Source organism: Neodiprion lecontei, chromosome 7 (assembly GCF_021901455.1).
Source record: "Neodiprion lecontei isolate iyNeoLeco1 chromosome 7, iyNeoLeco1.1, whole genome shotgun sequence".
Classification (NCBI taxonomy): domain Eukaryota; kingdom Metazoa; phylum Arthropoda; class Insecta; order Hymenoptera; family Diprionidae; genus Neodiprion; species Neodiprion lecontei.
Genome location: NC_060266.1, coordinates 4,507,676 through 4,535,666, shown reverse-complemented (window position 1 = coordinate 4,535,666; position 27,991 = coordinate 4,507,676). Strand labels below are relative to the sequence as shown.

The following is a 27,991-nucleotide window of genomic DNA, read 5'->3' as shown; positions in this document are numbered from 1 at the left end:
GTTGTGTTAGATATTGCGATAAAATAACAACATCTCAGTTCGCACCTTATTTCTTTTTTTCTCCCCCCCGTTCATGTTAATTACTTAGGATGTAACTAGTGTACATAAATGTGTAAGGTGTATATTTTAAAATGACGTCAATATGGAGAAAAGTCAAGGATCTGCAGGGAATTGGTACTGTTTCAATTCTTATTCACCTTAATTTATCATACATATAGAAAATGACTGTTTAGCCTGTACTTTGCTGGGAAAAGCTTTCGTATCCTGGGAGGTGCCCAGTACGATGGAATGAATGAATGAATTTTTATTCGCATATTTAGCCTCGCACATGAGTCGAATCGTGTTTCTTTTGTTTTTAAAAAATTTCTTTTTGTTCATTATTAATCTTAACGAACTCGCACGTATTCATTGAAATTCTATCGGCCGTCCTATGGACGTGGAACTACATTTCGTCTGTCATCTGATTATGAAACTTTACTACAATCAGTTTCCCCACTTGAGGTTTTTATCGTTTATACAACGTCGCAAATTTCGACCAACGTCGACATTAGACTAATTCATATTGATAATGCTCGCCTTTATTCGTCTGTCAACACGTGCAATGCTTGTTTATAAAAAAAATATTATGAATAATAATAACTTACACCTAAGTAAACATCTATGTACTTTGCGTATTCATATGCGGAATTGTACTTTAGTACCTAATTATTAATATTTACCAATCGCACTAATAATAAATTGCATTCCGCGTCCTTTTCATCGGACCCCTTAAACAAAATAGATGACCGACGAATCGAATCAAATTTTCACTTAACGAATGCACCTTGAGCGATTTATCTCAATGCACTTATTGTCGATCCTAAGATCCTAAAGACTGAAATTTCTCTCTGCGTTAAGATTAATATTTTCTCAACTTACTCACATATGTGTGTACAAATTTTGTACAAAAAAATGAAATTTCAGTCCCCGTTGATTCGTTGAGCATTTATTGATCAAAATCATCAAACTTGCGTTCTTTTAAAATTTTTCAAGTCACATCGCTTGAATCTTTTATTGAGTGAATGCAGATGATTGATTTCTCAAGTATGAATTTTTATGAATTAGGAAATGCTTGTCAATACTTTCGATTCTCTGTTTTACGACTGTTCACAAATAATTTTAACCGATAGATAAAATTTATCATATTTACTCATTTTAAGTTATTACAGAGCACCAGAAATTCTTTCCTACAAATTTTTTAATTACTCGATCTAAATATTAAATACAATGTTCAACATGATGGTATGATAATTACTATATACTTTCAGCTATCCATAATTTTGATGAAGATGGACCGTACCGGTTGCGGCTGACGGTTGGCGAAGTAGTTCAAATGTTACAAGAGTGTGACGAATGGTTTTACGGCTGTAGTAAATACAAAGGAAATAGCGGAATCTTTCCAAAGTCCTATGTGCACACATCAAAAATATCTAGCAGCACGGAGGCACTCACGCACGAAATTACCAGCGTACTTCGCGAATGGGGACATCACTGGAAGCATCTATACGTCGTTAGTATTGAACAGCCATATAGTAATGTGGAATTTCGCAAACTGCATTAATTTTATATAAAGACAAGGAATATTTCTATTAATACTTGACGATAATTCTTCTATATCTATTTCCAGACACACTCGCCGCACTTTCGTACAATACAAGAGCAGATTCTTGAATTGATTGGATACAGAAGTAAAATCCTGAGCGCCACTTTAACTGTAGATGAGTTAAAAGACATGAAGAGGTTGGCAACTGCAAAAATAGACACAGGAAACCAGCTGCTGGGCTTGGATATGGTCGTTCGTGACGAACATGGAAACGTTTTAAATCCGGAACAAACCAGCACTATCCAACTTTATTACCACCATGAAACGGCCACTGAAAGAATAAGAAAGGCGACAATAAGTCTGAAAAAGAAACCAGTGAAGTCTCAGTTGCCTGTGTACTCGCACATATTTTTTGTAAGCGTTAGAAATTTTGTCTGCAAAATGGCAGAGGATGTAGAACTACTTTTGACGCTTTACGACGGCAAAGACATGAAGGCGATAACAGAAAATTACGTGGTTTGTTGGAGCCGTGAAGGATTGGCACGAGATATCGATCAATTGCACAATCTAAGAGTGCTTTTCACCGATCTAGGATCTCGTGATTTGTCAAGAGAAAAGGTTTACCTGGTTTGCTATGCTGTTCGCGTGGGAAGTATGTATGCCAAGGAAATAGATCATCGAAGATCCAGCATATTACAGCAAAATCAAAAGCAAAGGAGCTCTGAAAACATGAGACGGCCTTTCGGCGTTGCCGCAATGGATGTTACTTTATTCATTGCTGGAAAGCTAGAAGGCGATGTGGAAACGCATCACTTCATCCCCTTTTTGCAGTAAGTTAATGTTATTCCTCTGCAAATGGGACACCTCGAGTTTCTCAGATACCTGCCGTTTAATAATGCAGGCAACTAAATCACACATTCATACAACCTGAATACTGTCGATTGTATTCTGTTTTCCAAAGATAAGAAAGTTTTGTTGGCTTCTTCTTGTTTGGTTTCAGATGCTGTGAGAAAGAGAGTCTAGATGGTACATTACGAAAAATTCTTGGGCAGAAAGATACGAACAGTCAGAAGGGCAACGGCAACAGCTCAAATGCTGTAGGCGGTCAGGGCCTTTGGGTTAGCATAAAACTTTTGAGAGGTGACACTAAGCAGGTACGCAAACTTTTACGCATAGAGGGATCATTTTATAATTTATAATATCGGCAGAAACATTAAAATATCAAAAACAATGTAAAACCTACTTGTAAAGTCTTTAGAATCTAGCGACGATGTACCATAATGACATTATGTTTGCCAATTATTACAGGTGCGTGAAGAAAATCCACACTTGGTACTTGGAAACGTGGCAATTGCTCGTAAAATGGGATTTCCAGAAGTTATTTTGCCGGGTGACGTCAGGAATGATTTATATCTTACTTTGAATTCAGGCGAATTCAGTAAAGGATCCAAATCTACTGACAAAAATGTGGAAGTAACGGTTAGTGTGGAGAAGTTTTTTTGTGGAAAAAAGTTCAGATTAACAATTTACAAAATTTTGGCAAAAGACAGGATACTTGAAACTTCCTATTTCTTTAGATAAAAGTCTGTAACGAACGAGGTGTAGCCATACCTGGTGTGATGACTTTGGGAGGAGGAGCCCCAGGCATTGACGAGTATCGTAGCGTAATCTACTATCACGAAGACAAGCCAAAGTGGTTTGAAACGTTTAAAATCGCTGTACCCATAGATGAATTCAGACACGCTCACTTGAAGTTTACCTTCAAACATCGTAGTTCGAACGAAGCAAAAGACAGGTCAGAAAAGCCGTTTGCTCTGAGTTATGTAAAACTGATGCAGCGCAACGGCACTACTCTGCAAGACATTAAGCATGAGCTACTAGTCTATAAATTGGACCATAAAAAGTATGAAGAAACGGATGCGACTTATCTGAAATTACCATCGACGCAGGGAGAATTGGTAAGAATTAGAAGATTCTAAACGGGACGAAAATTACCTCTATCGATGAGTAAATGTTGAAAAATCAATCCTCATGTCCATATAATCACCAGGAAGAATTGAATGCCGAAAAGAAGCTGACGCAAGGGCCGTTCACCCTTAGTTCAAAGGATAACTTCTCAATCTCAACCAATGTTTGTTCCACTAAACTAACGCAAAATGTCGATCTACTTGGTTTACTAAAGTGGGCATCGCGGCAGACAGACTTGAAGGAGTCTCTTACCGCTTTGATGAAAGTTGATGGTGAAGAAGTTGTAAAGTTCTTACAGGTAGCATTTTATAACATTTGTATAATTCTGCTACTCCTTCTGAATTCCAGTTTTTCTCCGAACTTGAACTGTGCCTGAATCTGCCACGTTCGTACCATCTTCGCATTATTATTTTGCTGTGTAAAATTACACGAGCATGTGAAAAAATACTCCAAAATGGATCACTCTGCTCCGTTTCATTAATATTTCTTCAAACAGCGTAATTTTAATGAAAATACATTCGTTATCTTAGCGATTGACTGATATTTGAATGGCCAACAGAAATAGCGTATTCAAAGATAAACAAGGAAAATATTGATATGTCTTTCTTGTATCAAAGTATTTGAGTATTTAGGTGCTTGTGCACTCAAATATTTCTCATTAGAATGACCTCATTCATTCAATTCCTGAGTTACGTTTTTCCTCTCGGTAAACTGTTGATCAATGATGAATTCGTGAATGAATCAATTTTGCCTATTTACGTCATCAAGTAGGAGAATTGATCTTTGAAACTTACACACATACGTGGCACATGATACACGTGATGATTCATGCGTCATCTCATGTTAGAAATTTGAATAAATTTTAAAACAACACAACATTAAAACAACAACAGTAATCTTCTACTTGCAGGATGTTTTAGATGCGCTGTTTAATATTTTAATGAGGAATTCGGACAGTGATGAGTACGACGACATGGTTTTTGGATGCCTGTTGTATATCATTGGGCTGGTTTCGGACAGAAAGTACCAGCACTTTCAACCAGTCCTCGACTTGTATATTTCTGAAAATTTCTCAGCAACTTTAGCTTACAAAAAGTTAATCACAGTATTGCGCAAGCGCATAGATAGTGCGACTAATAATGACGGTCAAGAACGAGATTTATTGCTTAAAACTATGAAAAGCTTGCAATACTGTTTGAGATTTGTTGTTAAATCACGACTTTTATTCGCTGAGTGAGTATCAGTATGATTTGTGTAATTTAAATTTCCAAAAAACACTAATCCAGAAGGAACTATAAGGAATTCTAGTTTCCTGTGACATTAAGAGCCGGCCTCTAATAAGAATTCGTTGTATTTTTTGTTTTGTTTGATACTTAGTTTTCGTTCGCACGTAACGATAGTGCTGCTCACGATCAGCCGCATTTCGTTACCATGTAAATATAGTTTGACGATAGACGAATGAGTTTTTATGTTCAGAGCTAAACGGTGCAAAAGATTGACACTCGCGATTTGAAATGTTGTTATAATCAAATTACTTTTTTGAAGAATGCAAGAAGTTTTCATACTAATAAAATTATATCTCACCTTTTCACTCAAAGGTTGAATCAAGACGAAGAAGAATTTTCTCAGTCATTGACGGAACTATTAAAATCAATAATCGATTTGATGAGTCACGAAACTGATGGAACACTCTTGGTCCAGGGTGCTTGTCTAAAGTATTTACCAACCACGATACCACACATTCTCCAAGTTTACAATAAAAAGCAGCTCAGCAATATATTGACTGATCTATTAGTCACCCTGCCACCCGGTAGACTGACGAAACAAAAAATGATGACGGTGAACGACATAGTTCACAGTCCGCTATTCTTGAGTCCCGAATGCAGAGCAATACTCCTGCCCACTATTACAATATTGGTCAGAAGTCTCTTAGAAGCGAAAGAAGAGGTAAGATTTTGCGAATTTAACCGTCATCGTATCGAACCACTCGTCTATTAGCACTGCCATGAAAATATATGATCCGAGCAAATAATTATTAATGGAATGTGAAAAATATATATCACTTGACGATAATATAACTGTCAATTTCTGCCATCGTACAATCACGTCAAATACACAAGGTGCAACTGAAATTGATAAAAATTATGTCTTGTACAAACATTCGGCATTCTAGCTCAACTCAAACGGCTTCGCTGATTGTGTATTAAGGAATGAAATAAATTTAATGATTCAATTGCAGAGTTGAGCTAGATCGCTCAATGTATAAAAATATGAATTCCATGTACCCTTGTCACAAATTCTTCGTTTTCACATAGCTTATTTAATTAGTTACATGCATTTTGTAATCATTATATTGTAATCATTTAATGTGCTTGCCCTGCAGCCTGACACCCTTTCGCCACGCAGCTCTCTATGATATCTTCTACTGCCATGCTCGTCTATTCTCTTGTACCACAATTGTATCTACAATATCTGTCTTAATACCGATTAACATTCATCATTATTCACATCTGTTGTTAAAAGTGATCTTGTTGGTTAACAGTTACGAAATCACTACCATACCAGCATGTACCCAAGGTGGAGATCTTGTGTGAATAACTTCCATCAGAGTACGCAGCATGATTTGTGGCACTTTCTGAATTCTTCAAGTATGTTGTCGTTCTCAATACATTGTTCAAACCATTCCTATGGCATGACTCTATTCGGATAGATGTATCCGTAATTAAATCCTTTTGAGTGAATAATTATTATTAGAAACGCGACTAATTTATTTATTATTACTGGTATCATCCACTGTCGAGTATCGACTAACACAGGGTTGTTTTATTTTCTGTGTTCGGTTTGGGTTTGGTTATTGGCGTGTAAAGGGACTGTCAGGCACGCCTGGAAAGAGCGTGGCGAAGGTAGCCAGGCTGCTCGGCGAGAACAGACATCGACTCAACCAGCACCGTGGCTACTCGGAAGAGGTAATTTATGAAGTACATGAGTGGCTCAGCTTGGAAACAAAAAAAAATGCACTATTATTCGACGATGCAATATGTGCGGAATAATAGCATCACGTTCCTTTTTACACATATCAAAACTTGTGTGAGAAGAATGAACGTGCTTGAATTTTGTAATATCCGAAATAACGTTGATTTTGTACAGAAATTCAACTCACTGTTTAACTTCGAGTCACTTGAGCATCCACCTTCTAAGTACAATGAAAATTCTTTTCGTCACGATCCGAGTAAACAGATGCATGTGAGGTACAGATTTCGGTGATTTCAGGTGGAATTGTGCGTTAAGATCTTATCTGACATTCTCGAGTTGACATTTAGAAGCGACGTAGGCTCGACAGTCTCCGATGTGAAAGAAATAATGTTGACGGCGTTGAGAACTGTCATTCAAACGGTCATTTCAATGGACAGAGAAAATCCTCTCGTGGGAAATTTGGTATCCGTGATGCTGGCCATTTTCAGGTAGATCTGCTTTTAGCTAGTTTCGTCTAATTAGCATTTAAAATGGGAAATGCTCTGATTCAGTTTCACGTATTTTAGATATTTAAATTGCTGTTTCATTATATTTTCGTAAGTCTTCATCGAAGATGCAAAAGTATTATTGCAAATTTACCATTTTATTCTTGTTTACAGACAAATGACCGAACATCACTACGACATTTACATCAATCAATTTGGGACTCCGATCGATCTTCTGGATTTTCTCATGGAGATTTTACTGGTGTTCAAAGATCTTGTATCGAAAAGTGTATTTCCTAGCGACTGGTCCGAAATGATTATGCTTCAGAATAGTATAATTCTGAAATCATTGCGATTTTTTTCGAAAACAATAAGAGATTATTTCTTCAAGAACTTTGAGCAACAAGCTTGGTCCAACTTTTTTCACTGTGCGATTGCATTTCTTACGCAACCATCCCTTCAACTGGACACATTCAGTCCGACAAAACGCAATCGTATAGTTGTACGTTACAAAGACATGCGCAGGTATGTATTTATCTAATATTACTACTAAAATCGCTACACTGTTTAATTCTGAATGGAACTTGTTCAAATTAAACAATATCAGTAGATGTTTATTTGACCATATGGTTTACTTTTAATTAAGAAAAAGAACCTTCAGAACATTCAACAGCGCTCATCCATTCTGATTACAATTCCATATGATTAATGGATGTTATAATAGATTTGAGACATTTGAATTCTAGATGTTTAACCCTGATGAAAAATGTTTTCCTTTTTCCTAACACAGGGAAACAGCGTTTGAAATTCGATCGATGTGGTTCAACCTGGGACAACACAAAATCCTATTTATTCCTTCGTTGGTTGGAGCAATATTAGAGATGACGTTGATTCCCGAAACGGAATTACGAATAGCTACTATTCCAATATTTTTCGACATGATGCAGTGCGAATTTTACAGTTCCCGAATAACCGAAGGTTATGGAGATACTAAACGTGATCCTGCGCATATAAAAGGAAATTTCTCGCAGTACGAAGACGAGATGATTGCAAAATTAGATATTTTGGTATGTGATATGATATTTCGAAACCAAAAATGCACGAGTCAACTTTTACTTGAATTTCGTATATGCATCTTGTGGAATTTACTAATATCTAATACTAGCGGATTATTATATAGGTAGAAGGTGGTAGAGGTGACGAACAGTTTCGTGTACTTTGGGTACAAAGGATGACCGCTCTCTGCAAAGATCATTCGACAATGCGCGAAATGGGTTTGCGATTTGTTGATATTGTTGCTCGATTGATGGAAAGACTGTTGCAATACAGAGATATCATTCATGCGGAATCTCAGGAACATCGCATGCTTTGTACAGTCAACCTTTTAGACTTTTACTCTGAGATCAACCGGAAGGAAATGTACATCAGGTATGTAAATTTCACTATCCAGATTCCAAAAACTTGTTAATATACTAAATCTCTCAAATCAATTCTTCTCGAATCCGAAGTCATTCGAAGTTGGGATTGATCCGGTACACCGGTGAGCAAAGAAAAAAAGACATCTATTCCCTTCAAGTTATTCACCTGAATTTGCTTCTGTGGATATGTGGAAATGTAATATGCGTTGTGTCCGATGATGATGACAATGAATACATTATCAAGTTCGTGGTTTCTTGATATGATCAATTGAAATAAACTGGGCGTCCATTCGAAAGATTCCTCCATCTGTTTATATATGAATTATAAGACAGTATTCACATTGCCTTGTTTTCTACTAATTTTGCAATCATATCAATCGGGTCACACTTGATTTCAAAATTCAAACGGATTAGAAATTATCATGGCACACTTGCCTTCTCTTTTTTCAATCGATGAACAGGGATCAGCAATTGGTGAGATAAATGTGTTGGAAAATAAGCAAAATAATTTTTCTAGACACTCCAATGCACCTTTGCAATAAATAATTTGTCATGTCGTCTATTTCGTCCATTTTATTCTAATCTGTATGCTTACATATAAACGAAAAAAAGGTATCAAAAGTCAAAACTTAAATGAACTTTTTTCACGGCAATGTAGTACACAATTTGGGTGGAACACATTTAGCTTTATGTAGAAGTTAGACTCGGTAATTTTTAACTGATAAATGTTCCAAATAAATTATAATTGTTGGTAAAGAGATTGGTAAAACTTCCCTTAAGGATAAGGATTAGTTAAAAATTTCCATTCGAGAATCTATGACAATTATGATTAAACTTTATACAAATGTCTAACGAATAGTTTCTGTTTTGTAAATTACTACCAGGTACGTGAATAAACTTTGCGAATTACATTTGGACTGCGACAACTATACAGAAGCTGCGTATTCCCTGAAACTCTACAGTCAGTTACTCGATTGGAGTGACCAACCTCTGCCGCCTTTGTTACGTTCTCAGAGGTAATAAATCACTCTGATTACGAAGAAATTGTGAATCTTATCGCAGAAATTCATTAGTGTTTCAAATATTACAGGTATGATAATCGCCAGACGCATCGAGAATTGAAAGAAGCTCTCTATTACGATATTATTGACTATTTCGACAAAGGTAAAATGTGGGAGTGTGCTCTTGACGTCTGTAAAGAATTGGCAAAACAATACGAGGAAGAAACATTTGACTATTCCCAAATGTCAGTGTTATTGAAGAGAATGGCAAGCTTCTACGATTCCATTGTAAAACAGCTCAGACCGGAGCCGGAATACTTCAGAGTAGCTTATTATGGACGCGGTCATCCTCCATTTTTACAAAACAAGGTGATAATTGAATCATTTTTACCAATTCTAAAGTTTGAATCTTCAATGCACAAGAATCTCACTTCATCATTACCTAATTAATATTTATTTCAAGGTGTTTGTCTACCGTGGCAAGGAGTACGAACGGCTCAGCGATTTTTGTAGTAGAATTTTGAATCAACTGCCCAATGCCGAGCAAATGAACAAATTATCACCACCCGGCGACGACATACTCGAATCAGCTAGTCAGTACGTTCAGATAAACAAAGTTGAACCTCTAATGAGTGAAAAAAAGCATCGTTTGAGTGGAAAACCAGTAACGGCTGAAGCGGTTCTTAGGTAAATCAAATACTGACTTACCCTAACGATTATTGAATTAGATAAACTTGTAGAAATATTTATTCAATTTGAATTGGTACTCAAATCTTCATGGCCATCCATGCACGCGACTCGATCTTATAAATAATTCATTCTGATCATTAGGCATCATCGAGTAAACAATGTTCAGCGGTTTCGATTCTCAAGACCAGCTCCGAGAAGAAATTCTACAATAACATCTTCGTCAACACCGTCAGAAAAAGATGCCAAAGATAAGGATAGCGGGAATAACGCTAACGAATTTGCCTCTTTGTGGCTCGAGAGGACAGTCCTAGTGACGAGCTATCCTCTGCCAGGAATATTACGATGGTTTCCAGTAACTTCGAGTAAAACATACCTTGTCAGTCCGTTGCAGAACGCTATTGAAACAATGGAAGCGACAAACAAGGATCTGAGGGACCTCATTATTCAATATAGGTACGCTACTCGTACTTGTTTGATAGCAAATTTGAAAACTACTTAGTTCCGTTTGTCAGTTCAGGTCTGACACAATTTAATAGTCGATGCTTCAGAATTTCCTTAATGATATTTACAGAGCCGATAGTACCTTAACTCTGAATCCCCTAAGCATGAAACTAAACGGAGTACTAGATCCAGCGGTGATGGGAGGTGTCGACAACTACGAGAAGGCTTTTCTTAATCCCGAATACAGGGATTCCCATGCCGATCATAGTTCGGAGCTATTGAAACTCGAGAGTCTTATAGCCGAGCAAATTCCCTTACTTGGCATAGGTCTGGAATTACACAAGGCCAGGGCACCAACTGAACTGGGACCTTTCCACCAGAAATTAGACCAGTGTTTTTCAGCTATGCGCGCCCACGTTGAGGGAAAATATGGAAAGAGAGTAAGTTGAATTCATAGCTAATGGTGGGAGAGCAGATTATCAGGCATCCGTAACATGCATCTATTGTAATTCTATTCTTCACCTGAGAGTAATGAATAATGGATTCATTGTTGATTTATAAACCGTTATGAATGATCTAAGAAACGCCATTTCCCAATTACCCGATGTGTGTATTGATCGAAGAGTTTTTATTTTAGTGAGCTGCAATATATTCTTCTTGAGAACTTTTTTTTGATAACAATTCATCCGTTTCTTTATACAGACATGTGATCTCCAAATTGAGACTATGACTCAGTCGGTAACAATGAGAAGACACCAAACTTTGAAAGGAGAAAATCATCGACTATCCGAAGCAAGTGTTGTCAGCAACGAGTGAGTTTCGAAGCATATTTTTTTCAAATCCATTCACTAGCTTACAATTTTTTTGTTTACTCTGGACCTCAATGTTATCACTGACCAATGGTTTATGGGTTATCCACTAATCTCACTGCTAAAATGTTATTATATATCCTTTTTATCAAGGTATTTTTCATCAGATCCTTCATACACCGCAGATAGTTTTACGACTACTGGACAAGAATTTTTGCTTGCAATGATAGAGTTAAAAAAAAGTTTGAAAACCGTTCAAATACATTGTCGTTTAGTGATACAGTACATTCTCAATGAGTTTTTTCAAACTCAGGTCTTTAAGAGGAAATTTCAAGAAACAGAGAATTAACAAATACTTATCGATATTGTTTTTCGCGTAGTATTTGGTAGCGAGTCTCTCAATCAACTTGGCTTTAGGATATGTGAACATGCATATCGAGAGGCAGTTGTCTAGATTAAAAATTTATAATACTTACGGAGAGTGTACTGTGAACGTTTACCTAAATGAGATTTGTTACTAGACTATTAGATAATAGATGTTTATATCCTTGTCATAAAAAACCTTTTGTAATTTAGTGGCGGAACTCGCTCCAGAGTATGTTCACTTACGAAATCACAAGTTCCAACACTCAAGTCATTCACATCGTTCAATTTTAACAACAGTTCACCAAACTCTGGTACCACGAACGTCAGTCTAACAAGGTAAAATCCTTTAACAATATAAAATTTGCCAATTTCACTGTCAGGAAAATTTTTTTAGAAGAGTAATCAACGAACATAATTCGTATCCTTCAACCTATTTGCAATCATCAACAAGCATCACAAAATTAGTTTCGGTTGAATATTTCTACAAGCAAATCAATGGTTTAAACTTATTCTAAATTTTCAATTTTTTCCTGACATCTGGAATGTTGAATATATTGTTAAACATCATAATACGTTTACATGAATTGATGCTTTACAACTTGAAACTAACCACTTGAAGGTTCATTACTACAAAGTAAAATCAATTGGGTGAAATCTGGTTGCAGGAATGTTGCTGAAGGTCCAGATAAAATCACGCACAACGTTCTCCTTTCCTTCCTCCGTACCTAGCTTAATATTTTTAAGTGCATTTTCAGTTTTCGTCTATCCTACAACATCAATTTACCATTAATCAACAATACTTTCTTTCTGTATACTGCAATCAAACGTGGGAATACATTTTTTCGTAATAATAGATTCAATATCTTTGGGTAAAGAAGTTTCGAGCATGACGGATTTTTTGTACTTTAATCAAATCTAAACAATTGCAACTACTGCATTCTTATACTATTCCAAAAGCTGATATTTATATTTCATAAGAGAAATTTCCGCTGCTCAATTATTGTTATATAATACTTGCTCAGTTGAAAAATGAATATGTGTTGTTATATATGTGTATATATATATGCACAAGCGTGAATGCTTCGAGAGACAATAAAATTATTTGCCATTTTGCGCAAGTAAATTATCGGACTGAATAATTGTTTTAGAATTTTAAAGAATTTTAAACAAATTAACCTAAATTGGTATTCACGTCATTCTAATGTCACCAATATTCGTCTGAGATTGTGTTACATCTATTTTCATATTATCAAACATATAATTTGTAATACCTTTTCTTCTTCTTTTTGTCTGTTTTATGTATTCGGCATTTCGCATTACTGGCAATCAGTTATCATTATTCCATTATGTTTAAATGTCTATAAAACATTATTTTTACCTGTTTTCCTAAAACAGAGCTCAGTGCCTCGACTAAGACTCTTTACGGTAAATAATAACATATTGCATGCAGCTAATTGATGGCATAAATCCATATTAACATTTTGATTAACAATTTAGAAGCAAATACTGGGTAAAATCTTGTCTATTCGTTCTTTTCTCTCTTGTACTCCGCAATGAAATTCTGATTATGGAACTTGAGACTTAAGTTTGGCAACCACTAGGTGATCTAAATGTAAAACACGTGATTAAATGAAACGGTCGTTTGAAATTAAATATTGATTCAAATGATAAGAGCTCTATGCAAATTTGATGACGAACCTCATTTAGATGTGTTTTTATCGTTTCTGCTTTCTAAGATCATCATGTATTCTAGCGTATTAAATTCAGACTGCCTGCCATACGACTTGAAAAGAATCAATTGAACAAAGACTTTCGATTTTACAGACCCGATTGCATGTAACAAGTTAATGCTGATGTTGGAAATTTAATTGATGCACTACTGAATATTTTTTCAATCTTATATTTGACGAGTAATTCGATTGTTTGAAAATTCACAGAAATACCTCAATTCGTTCCAACATCTTATCCTCGGCATCGCTCAAAGCATTGGCTAATTCAAATTCTGGATTAAGCAAGAAAAAAGATACGAAACGAAGAAGTTCCCGCAAGAGTGATTCGGCCGTCTCGCACAAGACCGATCAACCAACCAGTCAATGGTATACGATGCCTGATCTAGCTCAGACGCCTCCAACGAGTCTGCCTTCCTCCAATTCACAATCAACTATAACAACTGTTTTTGAGCTGAGGCAAGAGGTGAGTTCCAAGTATTCTTTACATATGGAATAAAGCGATAATTGGCAAATATATAAGCCAGGCTTGGCGTAACAAGGCTTGTAAAATTGGATGTAATTAAGTAATATACATGAATAAGATTTGTCAGAAAATTACTTGAATTCCTTCAGTTGAACAAGTTACTTTGATCGATACTGTGAAATATGAATTTTTTAACAATTGAACTCTAAATGGACAATTTAACAGAACTGAAAGAGTCGTCGTGGAGTTTAAATTCACAAACTCTACTGTAAAAGGTAAACAATTTTACAGGACCAATCCTCAAGAAGTCTGGAGATAGATGTTTGAACAAAATTATTGTTAGTGGTTCATAAAAACTTGCTATTATCAGAAGGTATTCTTCCATGTATTCTGAAGACGCAGCAAGTCGATGAATCATTGTGGTGTTTAATTTTCAGTCGACATTAGACTAATATTGGATATGCACGTATTACAGCTGACACCCAAACGACCGCTAAGATCTGAGGTAGAAAAAGAACGCAGAATGAGTAACCGCTGGTCTGGCCAGTCCCATCAGTATCTAAGAAACACCAGCAATGGATTGGATCCTAGCGGATTAGGCAAAGGCAACAGAGACAGTGTGGGAACTACGGACAGTACAGCTTCTGAGGACGATCCTCCACCACCGTTACCAATAAAAACACGCGAGGCTGATTATTGCAATTTACCCGACGACACGCTTATACACAATAACAAATCCGAAATCACAAGCAATTCCAATCGGCAAAATAGTCAAAGAATTAGATGCAAACCTCCTGCGCCTCCGGAACCAATTGTTAATCAATCGACTCCGCCCACTCCGCCACCTAAACCTAAACGGCCTGCGCACAGTATCCAAACAGTTGTGCTTTCGATGATGAGCACAGACATCAGTACCACCGACGATTCGTCAACCGCGTGACAGCGGTATGACTAAAGATGCTTAACGCTTTCAAATCTTGAATCCCTCTGGCATTCCTTAATTTAATTATGAATTTAGTTTGAAGGAAATTAGTTATACATTAGTAAAAGGTACCGTTGTAGCGTATCAAGATCGAAAGAGTTGAGAATAATTTAGCGTACTCGTCAAGCGGTTACCATTTCATCATCATACCAAAGAGATCGCGAATAATTTTAGAATTATTTAACTGTTCCAAACTGACCTGATCTATCGATAATAAATCACGTTTTCCCTAGCTTATAACATAGATGCATAAACATATACATTTACATATATATATGCATAAATACTATAAGTTACTACACAAATAGCATTTAAAATAAGAAATTTAACTACTAGTCCATAAATTATGCATATAAATGTTGAATAACCAAAATTTTATCACCATATACACATAGGTCTACATAGATATATGTTTATATACATATATACATGCATATATATGCAATTTTTAATAATAACACGCAAAAATAAGATATCACAAACAAGAATAGTGCCATTTTATTTTTTTAAGCTCAATGTAATGTATTTATGTAAACTATCAGTTAGGGACCAACCAATTAGTATTTTTATCACTTTTAACACTTTTATATCGAAGTCAGTCATTTCTCTGTTCACGATTACGCGTCACATTTTATACGTACGTACATACGTCACACACTGTGTTAAAACGAAGGAAAATCATATCAATCTTTATTCATTCGCTGAGTAGAAAATTATCGGATGCCGGCAAAGAAAGAGTTATTGCATTAAATACTTGTTCATATCGCTTTATTATTCGCCAAACGAACAAAAAACAAAAACCGACGCGGGATGACTTAGATTTTAGAATATTCTGTGCCAACCCAATAAAAGTTTGTTAAAACTTGTTCAATCAACGTACTTTGATTTGTTATAAAGAAAAACATTACTTCTTTAGACGCTAACCATGTCGGTAAGAAAATCTTCACAATTAGTAAGACTGTATCGAAGTAGCGAAATGCGAACTTATAAATTAAGAGATTTCTATTATATTTTTATTAGCCTTGTTAGTTCTCGTGCATTATTATTATTATTATTATCAATATGATTTTCGCGATAAACAATAAACTTGACGAATCATTGACATTAATAAAATAAACGGAATTTTTCATTTAATTCAATACCTTTAGCGGATGTCAATCTATCCGATCGAGTCCTATGTTTGAAAGTATTTTATCAGTACGTTAAAACGTCATTATAATTCTTTGGATTTCCAGTTTGGCAAATTTTATACCAATTTGGATCACGTTGCAAGCTCGAAGCGTTTCGACGGTAAAACGAAGCCTGAATTATTTGACGTTTACCCAATTTTGTAGCTTGCACGGGTGGGAAATCTTTAAAACGCCAACCGTAAACCCAGCTGCTACCATAAAGATAGTAATAACGATCTTCCAACATCTTTTCATACCTGAAAAATTTTAAATACCAAATAAACAAGGTCAAAGCCAGCTAACAACGGTATTTTTTTTACGAATATTCTGTACTTTCGATATCTGTTACCTCTCGTTGAGATAATTCTTTCTCGCTTCATAACTGGGCATTCCTTTTTCGTATAACAAGTTCGATACGCTGGGCTCTATAGGTCTCATATAATCTAAATTCAATGCACCATCAATGGCGGGTCGCCAGTTCGGAGGTCCAGTAAACTTTTGCTGTTTCTAAGTTGGGAAAAAATTTCAATTCTTTACAGTTTCTAGTCAAGATTTTTACAATAATTTATTCATTAAACATGATGAATAACGCCAGTGAAAATTGATAGCCAGAAAATATAGAACTTTGTCATTCATTTCACTGTTATTAACGGTAGTTCATTTGATATTCAGAAAACCGGTATTAAAATAGATGTCAAAGGCAATTCACCTCGTTACGTTCGGCCTCAAGGCGTTTCCGACGCTTCTCTTCCTGTTCAGCTATTTGAGCCTTAGCTTTGCCGACCAACTTTTGGCTGCCTAAATTATCGATTAACCGTTGTTGGTTCTTCCTGAACCAATTAAGTCTGGATGAATTTTCTGTGTTTATTGCCTCAGTGAATAACAACTGACATCGCGTGTCGCATGCACTTGAATTTTTAACCATCTTTGTGAATTGAATATTATTATAAATATTACTTTTAAAAAATTTCACCAACATCGACGAAACATTACTAAGAAACAAATCACACTCTAATGACTCGAATCTGAATTCATGTCATCGTTTCATTGCATTGTCAGGTAACTCATTGATCGGTTAAATTTAATAAACGAGACACAAAGACTGAATAAAGTTCACACATTTTGCAGAGTAATTATAGTAACGGATAAAAACTGTTCGCAGATTAAAACAGGTCAATAATATTAACGAAAACAAAGTTCAGCAGTTTACCTAATGTTTAATTAATGTATTTATGTATTTAGTCAAGTAGAATCATGAACCCCTTTTGATCTTTGATTACAATTTCAGTTCTGATATCTACTTTTTTTAAACGAGCTCTTGATAAGATAAAAAAAAAAAATACACAATTTATTACTTAAAACTGTCAATTACGGAGTACTAAGATGTAAAATTTGCAGAAAAAAAAACCATTGCATTTACTGCAAAAGATGCTGAACGTCAAAAAATGTGGGAACGTTTCCTTATTCGATTGTGCGACTATTTTTTGATTTCATGTCATGTCATGTTTGCAATGCTTAGTGAATACTTGAAAAATTATCTTTATAAAGATTATGAAAAAAACCTTTACGAATATTGGTTTGCTATTTTGTCTAATATAGACAAAAACACGTAATAATTTATTTTGAATTAGATACTTCAAAGTTGGAAAATTATCTAATATTGAAAACAAGTGTAGACTTGAGGAGTGAAGAAATAAAAATTAAGAATCGTATACAAATTGCTTCTTCAGAACGCTGTAATATGCGTGCAGTATCTTTTGGCTTTAGCAATACACCAGCGCATTGTTTTCATAATTATTAGAAGTATAAAAAGAAAACATGATGTTTTATTTCTCCTTGAGTCATTCTTTAATACGTATAATATTAAATATTTACATTATTATTACACTCCGCACTTTGCTCTTTTCCACGTTTCGGTGAATGAATGATGCTTGTTTATTATTCTGGTACAATATCAGTTCGTCCTCATTCTTACAGGGTAAAGTATCAGTGGGAGCATGCCTATATTTACATGATAAGTAGAATGAAAATTCGTCACCCATTTCAACATACTCACGGATGTATGTTATAATGGTCTAATTTGAATTGCAATGAATAACGAGGAATCTATATAGAATGAAAAAATAAATTACCTAATACAAGTTAGTATTTATCATTTACCGTCAAAGATATTATTACTCCTATTACAAAAAAAAAAAAAAAAAAAAAAAAAAAGAAACGAAATATGGCTTGATTAAGCGTGAGCTTTCACATGATATTACTCCCTCTTAAAGTCAACATCATATGTGTTTGACTCAGTTATCACAGCCATAGAAAGCAACGTTGGGGAAATTCTTTGTAGTAAAAAAAAAAAAAAAGGCTCTGATTTCCGGGGTCATATTTCGTCCATCACGATATTCGCTAAAAAAAAAAAAAAGAATTGTGCATTATCTCTTTTTGTGATTTCCAGTTCAAAACTTGGTAAAGCGTACGTCCTGAATCGACTTAGTATCAACATGATAGTAAATATTAAAATACTGAAATAAACCAAGCTTTCGTTTCAATTAGATGAATCATACAGTATCCGAGCCAGTGAAACCATGTTAAACATATTATTCTTTGCGAGTACTTTTTCATCGTATCGGAATCTAAGTCTGTTTAAAACGAGCAACGTATAACCAAGTGGGTCAGAATCATACCGTACCCAATCGTAATGTAACACATTCTTCGTCAGTGATGTTTGGTGTTGAAAAAATAATGACCAAAGTCATCCCTAAATAGTTGAAAGTGGAAAATTATACCTTAAATTTAATTTCCTTACGTATCTGTGCTGAGAATGGCATTAAAATTAGCTCTCTTGATTCTTTCAGTAAAATCTATTTGCTTAGTTCTGATTACTGCATGCTCCCCATCATAATTGATTTCTTAATCTAAACTTTTTATTGTACAGTTTCTCTCAAGGCTGTATTCCAAATGCAAGGTTGCTGAGAATTATGTATACCGCTACATAAAATAAGACGATGTTACGGAAAAATATAAGCAATATGTATCTGTGGTGAATGCCATTATTTCATAGAATGTGGTTGACTAGTGTAGCTGATGTTAGTTATCGAAATTATTTTATCGACTACCATCGTTTGTGATTAACAAGTCGTGAAAATACTTGTGTTTTCTGTCTGACACTTATCGGTACTTACATTTCTTAAACCAAAGGAAAGTGCAGAGTATTCGAGCTCAACGCAATCTGTTCAACAACAAAAATATCTCACCTTTGTATTTGATGTTGTTATATATGCTTTACGTTTAAAATTCGTCTACTTTTCTTTCTATCAATCTTTCCATTTTTCATATTTGTAACAATTTGCTTTTTATTCCAAACTTCTATAGCAGTATGGGAAAATGAATCAGGTAATAAAATTTTGAAATACGTAAGATTAAAGAAATTCAAAAGATGGTTTTTAATGTTAAATCGATGCTTTTTTCATGCACCACAATCCGCAGTCCTTCAGAATGAGATCGATTAATCTGTTCTAATTTACTAAAGTAACAAAATATACTCTGACCAATAAAAATGATATAATGTAGAGATTGATGGCGCATTAAATTGAACCAGAATACCCTGTACGTAATTTATCGCCGTGTTAACATGGAACGTAACTGTTTAAACGAAAAATAGGATTCGGTTCTTACAAACTGGAAAACAGCCATTAATACCCGATGCATATCGGTAAATTCTACTTATTGTTGTTGAAATTTCTTCATTAGCAAAATCTGTGATCCCTCCTGCAAAATTTGTTTCTTTTTTATTATCGATTTTCTTATGCGCTAATCCAAAGCTTGATGGGAGGATTAGTACTGTACAACAGGAAGAATCTAATACAGTACTGAAATGCAGTAGTACATAAATTACCACATTTCCAAAGGAAATAAATGTATACTGTAAGTTAGGCCAGTGTACCTTAAGTATACTTCGTAATTAGGCAATTAAGTTATTTATATTTCTAACATTCACAAAATTTACATCATAATACTGTACAACGAATAGTGTCTAATATTTACAAGAATTAAATAATCAATAATCGTAGTGCCCAAGACCTTTTGAATTTATTCACATGTATCAACGGTATATCAGCGGCTTTCTATGTAAATTGACAATGAGTCTAGATTTTTCAATCGATGTCTCAGATTATCCTCTAATTTCTACATTTCAGTTATTTCGCTCTGTGATAAAAACAAATCTTTTACATGAAGTGTTAAGAAATCACAGAAATACAAACTTTCCCAGCTCGTTGAGAATATTCATTGGAAATTTGTACTATTTATATGCGAGAGGAGTATACGATGAATCTTCTTTCTCTATTAACAATAAGTAGAAATTCAATTACACTATGTCGAGAATTCAATTATTTGATCACAACTCTGCATTTCGAAAACAATTGGTTTCGACTGCATAGAAAATTTTTTATCTAGGGAAAAAATCGATTATGAAGTTTGAACATCAGATCTTAAAACTAATTTTGCATAATAGTTTAGCAAAAAATTTCCACATTATCATGATTGATGCGCACTGCGGCAACTTTTTATTTACATAAAACTATAAGTCACGTTACATAATTATGACTGATGAAAAAATCTTAGACATCGATGGAAAAATTTTTCTTAATTAATGTAAAAAGTCGCATTAATACTTCGGTACGCGTATGTAACTGCTGCGGCCGTTTAATTCAATTTACGAAATTTGTGTCAATGAAGTCTCATGTTATGTGACACACAAATACATTTTATATCGGAGAAGGGAATTTAAATTTTTTTTACACAAGCACCTCACGCGCAGTCATAAAATGTCTCACATATTCCGTAAATACTGATGCGATGAAGCAAAGAAAAGTCAAGAAGAAAAAAAAAAAAAAAAAAACGAAAAAAAAAATACTTAAGATGATTCTTCTCAGTCGTTATTTCGTTAACAGTGGGTCTCTAACTATTAAATGCACTGTAAACTGAAATAGATTATTCCTGGGTACACGCAATTAGGCTACATTTGCAGCAAATTTTATCGAATCATTACATGTATGACATTTGTGCCAAGACTATGTTAAAAGTATCAGAACTAAATACACTTGGCAAAAGCGGTACGATACGTCTCAAAGCATTGATCATATTGTACAGAATAATAAATATTTTGTTCCAAATGTAGCCTTAAAAAATTTTTTGTTTAAATTTCTGTCACGAACCTCCAGAGCAACTTCAAGCCTTTATTAACGAAGCTTGAATTTTTAGAAACAAATCTAATTACTTTAAAATCTCTCTCCTAATTTCATTTGTCTGGCATTTAACGAGTCGTATTTTAGGTAAATAGGTAATGTGATAAAAAGTGCTCTCCAAAGTCATGCCGATTACTAAGTGGAAAACAGATAGATACCGTTTTGTCGAGCCAGTGACCTGCACTCGACTCTCTGTTTTGCTTTCTATCCTCTGCTTAAACACGTATTGTACATAATACATAATATCGTATCAACAGTTGGAATAACAAAATATCGTTCTAAAATCGATAATAATAAACTCTCGAAATGTATAAAGTCAGCAATTAAACTTTTCCAACAAAAGTTTCAATTTCAACGTGCGATCTGTGGAGGAATACCTAACTTCTAGTCACGTCTAGCAAAACTGGGCCGGGAGATTGATTATTGAAATATACGCTCGCTCCTTGAAAACTGCTGGGCCTTGTGGTCGAACTGTGCGATTGCGTCTGACTCTCCATACTTTCCACTTCGCCGTACAGACTCTGAACATCATCCTGCTTACCATGCAGCACGTACTTGAAAAACTCGTACCTGTAACGTTCATATAAAATTTTAACAAATCAATCACGATTGGTGCGTAACATTGAGACTATTATATAAAATATTCATGTATATTCACGTCTGAGATTCTACCATAGTGTTACCATGTGACTCGAGGAGTGGAAATATAGAAAAAAAATTCTGCGTCACAGAAATAACATTTTTTTTCACACTTAGTTGTTTGTATTTAAAATTCATCGATTATTGAATTCAACCTTTGAACTCAAGTAGGACACAAATATCAGAATTTCTTACTCAACGTAACCGCAAGAGACAGTAAATTCATTGACGAAGCTACTAACAATAACTCTTCTGAGAAATTTAAAACCCCGCTTTCTGGTAAAATCTCAGTAATAGCAACAAAAAAACACAAGACGATCTATTTTCCTCAGACAGGAGAACTTGTGATTTAAATTTTAGATACGAGGATCTCTGAATGAAAGGTGGGATTTATCAGCATGACTTGTAATTACAACAAATTAAAATAGTTGGCGATATCAGGCTCACCGATTGCCACACTTTATTACGACCATTAGCTTTTTTTTTTTTTTTCAGTTTTCATGTTATTCCGAGTGGTACTTTAGAAAAAAACTTTGAGTACTCATCTCTGACGTAACGAGTATTCAAGATAACAAAAAAACACTGATTTATCAGTTGAAGATAAGAATATTGTGATTGCTCTAAGAACAGGTAGTCTGTGCGATGATATAGCCAGGCGTGTAAAATAATGCGATGGCATAAAGGTGATAATGCCAGTCGATACTTCTTCGGTTGTCTTTTTTTTTTTTCTCTTCCTTTTCGTAATGTAGTCAGAGGAACTATGCGTATTCAGCGACTCATTGAATATCCAGGCTGTATTATAGTTACATCAAATTCTTGTCACATATGATGAAATTCAGGTGAAAAAAAAAAAAAAAATGTCATGGCACTACAGAACGCAATGCAGATATAGCTCGGCATTCAAATTTACCTGCCGCAAATAAAAGAGTTAAGCACTGATAAGTATTAAAACAACACCGGATAGCGTCAAATTGTATTAAAATATATCACTTGCCATCGCGAATTGACATTGAAGTCTTATTTCCAGTGTGTAAAAAAAAAGTAAAGCATGTACAATTGAAATTTCAAGATTTTGCACGTTTCCTGATTGACTAGATACGCTGACCAGATACCGAATAGATCTGTGTCGCAATGAAACTATTAAACCGATCGATATGAGTTAATTGCTTTTCGGTATAGTTTATCTCAGATTCGAACATGCTGTTCTCTATTTTTTTCTTTCTTTGCTCTAGATCATGAAAAAAAATGTGCTAGATATTTGCATTCATGATTTCAGGTCAACGTTCTGTTATTTTACATTGAAAAGACAGAGAGCAATAGATCAAAGTGGACATTTACATACGATGACTTTCATTGCATATATTATCATAATCTGATTCGCTCAACATTAAGATAAGGTTAAAAAAAAAAAATGTAAGACAATTCATAGTTTCGACAACTTAAAGTAACGAGTAAAAAAAACGACAAGTTTTCTTACGTCGACCAACAAATAGCCGTTGCTGGCATTTGATAAAGTACGCGAGCGTTGAGACCCCTGAAGTAGCCTTGGAACCCGCCAAACTTGTAAACTGTTCTGAATGCATCTCGCATTCCTTCAACTTGAGCGCCACCTTGTTGCGTGTTCAATAACGTCTTACATACATCTAACGGCGTCGTAGCTGCAGCTGCGATCGCACCCGCCATAGCACCTGAAGTAAGGTAATTCTTATGAGACGGTGTTTTATATTTTTCTTGAATCGTAGAAATTACGACGCAACATCTCATTACCTGAAATCATATGAGCTCCAGGATTATAGATGTGATCGGGATTTGTCCAAGCTTGTGCATATTCGTAAGCAATGAAGTGAATACTCTGGAAAGGTACGTTCATTGCCAACTGGGTTGTATAACTTCGATAAAAAGCTCCAATTCCCTCAGTTTTATAAACATGCCGTAAGCATTCGATCACGTTTCTATGGGGCGAGTTGTACATTTGAAGTCGCTGTTTTACCACTGTAATGTTATCAGATTTACTGTTATCATTTTTTGAAACTACGACAAGACTTTTCTTCTTCTTCTTCTAATTTCTAGTTAATAATAAAATGTTTGAAAAGAAATTAAATTCTTTATCTTTCATCAGACACATCATTGAATGAAAATTGCAATTGTTCACAACTGAATAAGATGTACAGTACATTGAAGACCCCTCTATACCAATTATGCGCAAATTTATGCAACAGACAATTGAAAGATTATTATTACGTCAATTTACCTTCTGCCGGATTCATGACTCCGTCGTGAAGAACTGTAGCTACGCAACCCGCGGCTCCGTAAACAAGATGATTGAATTGCGGAGGCAATCGCGGTCCTAGCATGTGATCTTTAAGCCACTCGTAACAGGAAAAATAAAGGGCGTGCGCAGGACCTGCCCCCACGACAACTGCTCCCATGCCTCTGATTGGCCTCAGAAGTCCTTCCTGTTTTACCATTCTACTTAGAACCGCGCCAACTCCGCCACCTCCACCTGGGCCGGGTGTTAACGCTTGCATTCTTGTCTGAAAGAGGCAGATAATTTTCCAAGAATAGTTGAATTATTTTCGACAAATATACTCGTCTAAATTGTGCACTTATAATATGAACATGTCAATGTCCGCCAAGTGATCGGATTATAAAACAGCAATTTTCTAAGTGTACATGAATCGTGCAACAACAAGTGATGTATGTCGCTTGTGTAGATAAACACTACGATATACCTCATCTGGAAAATAAACATATCGTCTGCCCTCCCTGTATAGATAGAAAAATATCTTGGTACACAGAAAAATTTGTATGGGATCAGTAAAGCGATGGAAGTGACACATACTCAGAATCAAGCTTTGTGTATTGAAAAACGATGCCGGGTATTCGTGAGAGCTGAGATTCGTACGTATGATAATTGAACAATAAGAAAACACTCGTCAAGAGACAATCTGTCGAGTTGTATTCCAAGTCGTAGTCCGATAATGTTTATTTTTGCAGTATTGTGAAGATATCGCGCGTTCTATCTGTGAGTTTGATAGAATCCCCCAGCTCTTGTTTGCTTCCATTAAATTTTTTAATGCATGTAACAGCAGCTAACTAAACGATTCTCAAGCAGCTATTTGCTACAAATTTGTGTAATGTGATTCTGATATTTTCACTTTTACCAATTTATGCATGAACGAGGATTTAAAGGTCACACTCATCATTCGAAAACAACTGTGTATTATTCTGATGAATAATGTATAAGGTAAAGCGGTCCGATTATTATCAATGCGTAATCGGTCTCCAGAGAATAGCGTTCACTTCCACTTGGGTAGCTGTTTTACTGACCGAAAGTTCAGAAAGTTTTCAGACGTTCGGAGATTTCCAAATTATGAAATAAATCGATACTTGAAACCTCAATTTTTGCTGAGCAGTTGTTGAACCTGAATGATAACCGAAATGCATATTATGATATCTAATTCATGAATATCACGATTCAATATGGTGTTTTTAGTGAAATGACGCAGCACGTGTGCTTTACACAAGTTGATGATTGGTTCTTTTCTTGACGTATATAACACGTCAAATGCACTGAAAGGGTCAACTCTTGAAATGGTGTTAATGATTAACCCAAAACTTCGCAGCAACTGGGTCACATTGAAATAACATATTGTAAATTTAATATTCTGTTCTTGAGGAAGCTCCGTTGAGCGCAAGGAAGTTGTTTATAAAGCAAAATTTCTGTTTTTCTCGAAAGTCAGAAATTGCTTAATGTTTATAAATGACAATTTAAATAAAAGACGTAAATTTCTTATATTAATTGAAAACAGATAGAACATAACCAAAGTAACCCAATAAACGATTGTGAAACACCGCTGGTTACGTTATGACAGATATACATTACATGTAAAAATTTCAAGTATCAGCCAAAAATTGAATGACAACAACATCAGGCTTAATTGCATAACTTTGATAATCCTCCTGATTGAATAACATCCTGTAAAAATACTCTAATCATAGTTTCAGTGCTGAATGGAGAAAAAAAGGACAAAAATAGACTGGATCATGTTGGTTATGTAACACATCAGATAGCGTCAAGCAGAGCCCATTTTGACTAATTGATAGTCGGCAAGGGAGTAGAAGGTGGAGGTATCCAAACAATTATAGCGTAGTAAATTCCAAAGCCTGAATCAAGATACTTAGTAAGTGAGATTATGCAACGATCGACCATCTGACAATTGAACTTGACCTAGGTATATTCATTGGACATCTGCATAGGTTGAACAATATATTTGCCAGTAAAAAGAGTGGTGAAACAATTGGTGGATATTAAAGAGTGGGGAGCATCCTTTTGTGTGGTGGGAAAAGAGAAGATAAGATATACCTAGCAGGATTGTATTTCCTATCTCAATCTGCTTATTGTGGCATTGTTTGTTTACCACAGTTATCCAATCTGTTAGAATTTACTGAAATCGAGGCTGGCCAACGTATCCAGTTACAAAGAGGAAGGCTAAGTCCAGTTGAAAATACAATTGCTTCGACACTTCCGTCAACACGAAAGCAGAACACTAACCCATGTGTCATTCTTATGAAAACTATCGATTTTAACGGAAGCACGGAAACCCATGTAACAATTGCTCGAAGACTCTGTGCAAAGATGTGTATAACGCCAAGGTGTCTCTCTTGAATTGGAAATAAGAGTTTATTTATAGAATATACGGAATGCCTGAAGAAGCCAGACAGAGAGAGAGAGAGAAAGGGGGGGTGGAGAGAGAGAGAGAGGACTAGTTGTCTCTCGGCACGACAGTAAATGAGTAAATGTGTAATTATGTAAGAAAACTGCTGCACAATGAGAAACGGAAGGAGATCTCGATAGATTTGGAATAGTTGGTACGTTTTAGACGTAGTTCCTCGATGGTAGAAATAGAAATTAATTTTCTCCCCACTTTGGCCAATTGTCGAATGACCCGATTAGACAGCAGAAAATCAAGAGATGCTCGGTGGCCTTGCAGTGTCACGCCGTATCGAGGATGCGAGACGATAGAAGACCAGATCCAGGAGTCGCCTAGCTGTCTGAATATAGTTAAAAGAAATAAATGAATCGATGGTTGGAGAGGATGTGATAGAGGCCGTATTCGTTTACCTTGACGCTGTCCAACGGGTACATTACGCAATGCTCCATAATGCCGGCGAGGGCACCCGCTGTCATGTGGACGGCGACGGAACCCGTTGGCAGGCTTTCGTATTCGTCGACATTCATTATTCACCGGCGACGAATGGTTAGGGGTTGAATAACGAGAAACGGTCGGTCCTCGAATCGCGCTGCTCGACGGTTTGGTAACGGTGTAAGAAGAGCAAGCAGCAGCGGCAACGGCAGAGTCAGAGGAAGAGAAATCACTCGGTATTTGCAGTCACTGCACTTACGCTCAACGATCACACTTTATTGGCGAATATCCGAGGAGCTTGATAGCCTCATCACTTCCCCTATCGCCGATAATTTCGACTTGCTCGGTTTTAAAGCGAGCTCGGCCTCCTCCGCACATGCACCATGCGGCCGCTCGCGTTAGTCGTGTAGAAATGAGACGGTTAGTTGTGGTTGTGAAAACCAGACGGTCTCTTTCCACGGAGAAGCCCCGAGTCCCCCACCTCGGTACGGTTTAATCGCTGTATTTTATGCTAGTTGAAAAATGACGCGGACGGGTTAGGATCGCAACGGTCAATTAACATTGAATTAAACATATTCGAACCCTCGGATACTGTGACCTTTTCGCATTTCATTAAGATAACTGCGTTCCTATAGCTGCATACTATGTTAGCTAGGTTAGAATTTCTCCGTGAATACGCGCATGCGCAGAGTTCATTTTCGAGCATAACGCTCTACCGCCATTATGTAGCCAATGACACCACGTGGTCGGTGTCGGGGACGGGTTGGCAAATTGTGTAGAATGAAGTTATCCACATATCACAGATATAGTTACGATCGTTCGATGAAAAAAATTATTAAACATATGTTAATGAAGTGAACCTTGTCGAATAATTCTGTTCAACAACAT

General features: G+C 35.7%; 3 protein-coding genes across 10 annotated transcripts; 1 reads left to right on the top strand and 2 right to left on the bottom strand.

Moving 5' to 3' along the window:
* Positions 1 to 10: 10 nt before the first annotated feature.
* Positions 11 to 20,518, top strand: LOC107219741 (dedicator of cytokinesis protein 1). Of its 7 annotated transcripts, none has more exons than XM_046745919.1 (23): positions 11 to 174; positions 1,308 to 1,549; positions 1,667 to 2,412; positions 2,586 to 2,736; positions 2,891 to 3,061; positions 3,160 to 3,540; positions 3,633 to 3,848; positions 4,461 to 4,783; positions 5,149 to 5,497; positions 6,418 to 6,516; positions 6,821 to 7,011; positions 7,183 to 7,533; positions 7,799 to 8,075; positions 8,189 to 8,436; positions 9,311 to 9,442; positions 9,517 to 9,796; positions 9,891 to 10,114; positions 10,259 to 10,570; positions 10,689 to 10,998; positions 11,261 to 11,370; positions 11,944 to 12,069; positions 13,671 to 13,926; positions 14,402 to 20,518. In XM_046745919.1, exons 1-23 carry the CDS (start codon positions 132 to 134, stop codon positions 14,864 to 14,866), a joined length of 6,003 nt encoding a protein of 2,000 aa, XP_046601875.1. In that variant the 5' UTR covers positions 11 to 131; the 3' UTR covers positions 14,867 to 20,518. The 7 variants fall into 7 exon arrangements, with proteins under 7 accessions (XP_046601875.1, XP_015513555.2, XP_046601880.1 ...); XM_015658069.2 differs by having other exon boundaries at positions 2,583 to 2,736; XM_046745924.1 differs by lacking the exon at positions 14,402 to 20,518 and adding an exon at positions 13,129 to 13,158 and having other exon boundaries at positions 2,583 to 2,736; positions 13,671 to 13,806.
* On the bottom strand, positions 15,425 to 17,056 carry LOC107219734 (protein ATP6V1FNB-like). Its single transcript, XM_015658059.2, has 3 exons — positions 16,787 to 17,056; positions 16,427 to 16,584; positions 15,425 to 16,334 (listed from the first exon to the last, which is right to left on the bottom strand). The coding sequence occupies exons 1-3, from the start codon at positions 17,054 to 17,056 to the stop codon at positions 16,103 to 16,105; spliced, it is 660 nt and encodes a 219-aa protein (XP_015513545.2). The 3' UTR covers positions 15,425 to 16,102.
* On the bottom strand, positions 17,393 to 27,980 carry LOC107219746 (mitoferrin-1). 2 transcript variants are annotated; one of them, XM_046745926.1, is made up of 6 exons: positions 27,082 to 27,222; positions 26,833 to 27,011; positions 24,208 to 24,490; positions 23,724 to 23,948; positions 23,434 to 23,644; positions 17,393 to 21,887 (listed from the first exon to the last, which is right to left on the bottom strand). In XM_046745926.1, exons 3-6 carry the CDS (start codon positions 24,482 to 24,484, stop codon positions 21,695 to 21,697), a joined length of 906 nt encoding a protein of 301 aa, XP_046601882.1. In that variant the 5' UTR covers positions 24,485 to 24,490; positions 26,833 to 27,011; positions 27,082 to 27,222; the 3' UTR covers positions 17,393 to 21,694. The 2 variants fall into 2 exon arrangements, with proteins under 2 accessions (XP_046601882.1, XP_015513560.1); XM_015658074.2 differs by lacking the exon at positions 26,833 to 27,011 and having other exon boundaries at positions 27,082 to 27,980.
* Between the last annotated feature and the right edge of the window lie 11 nt (positions 27,981 to 27,991).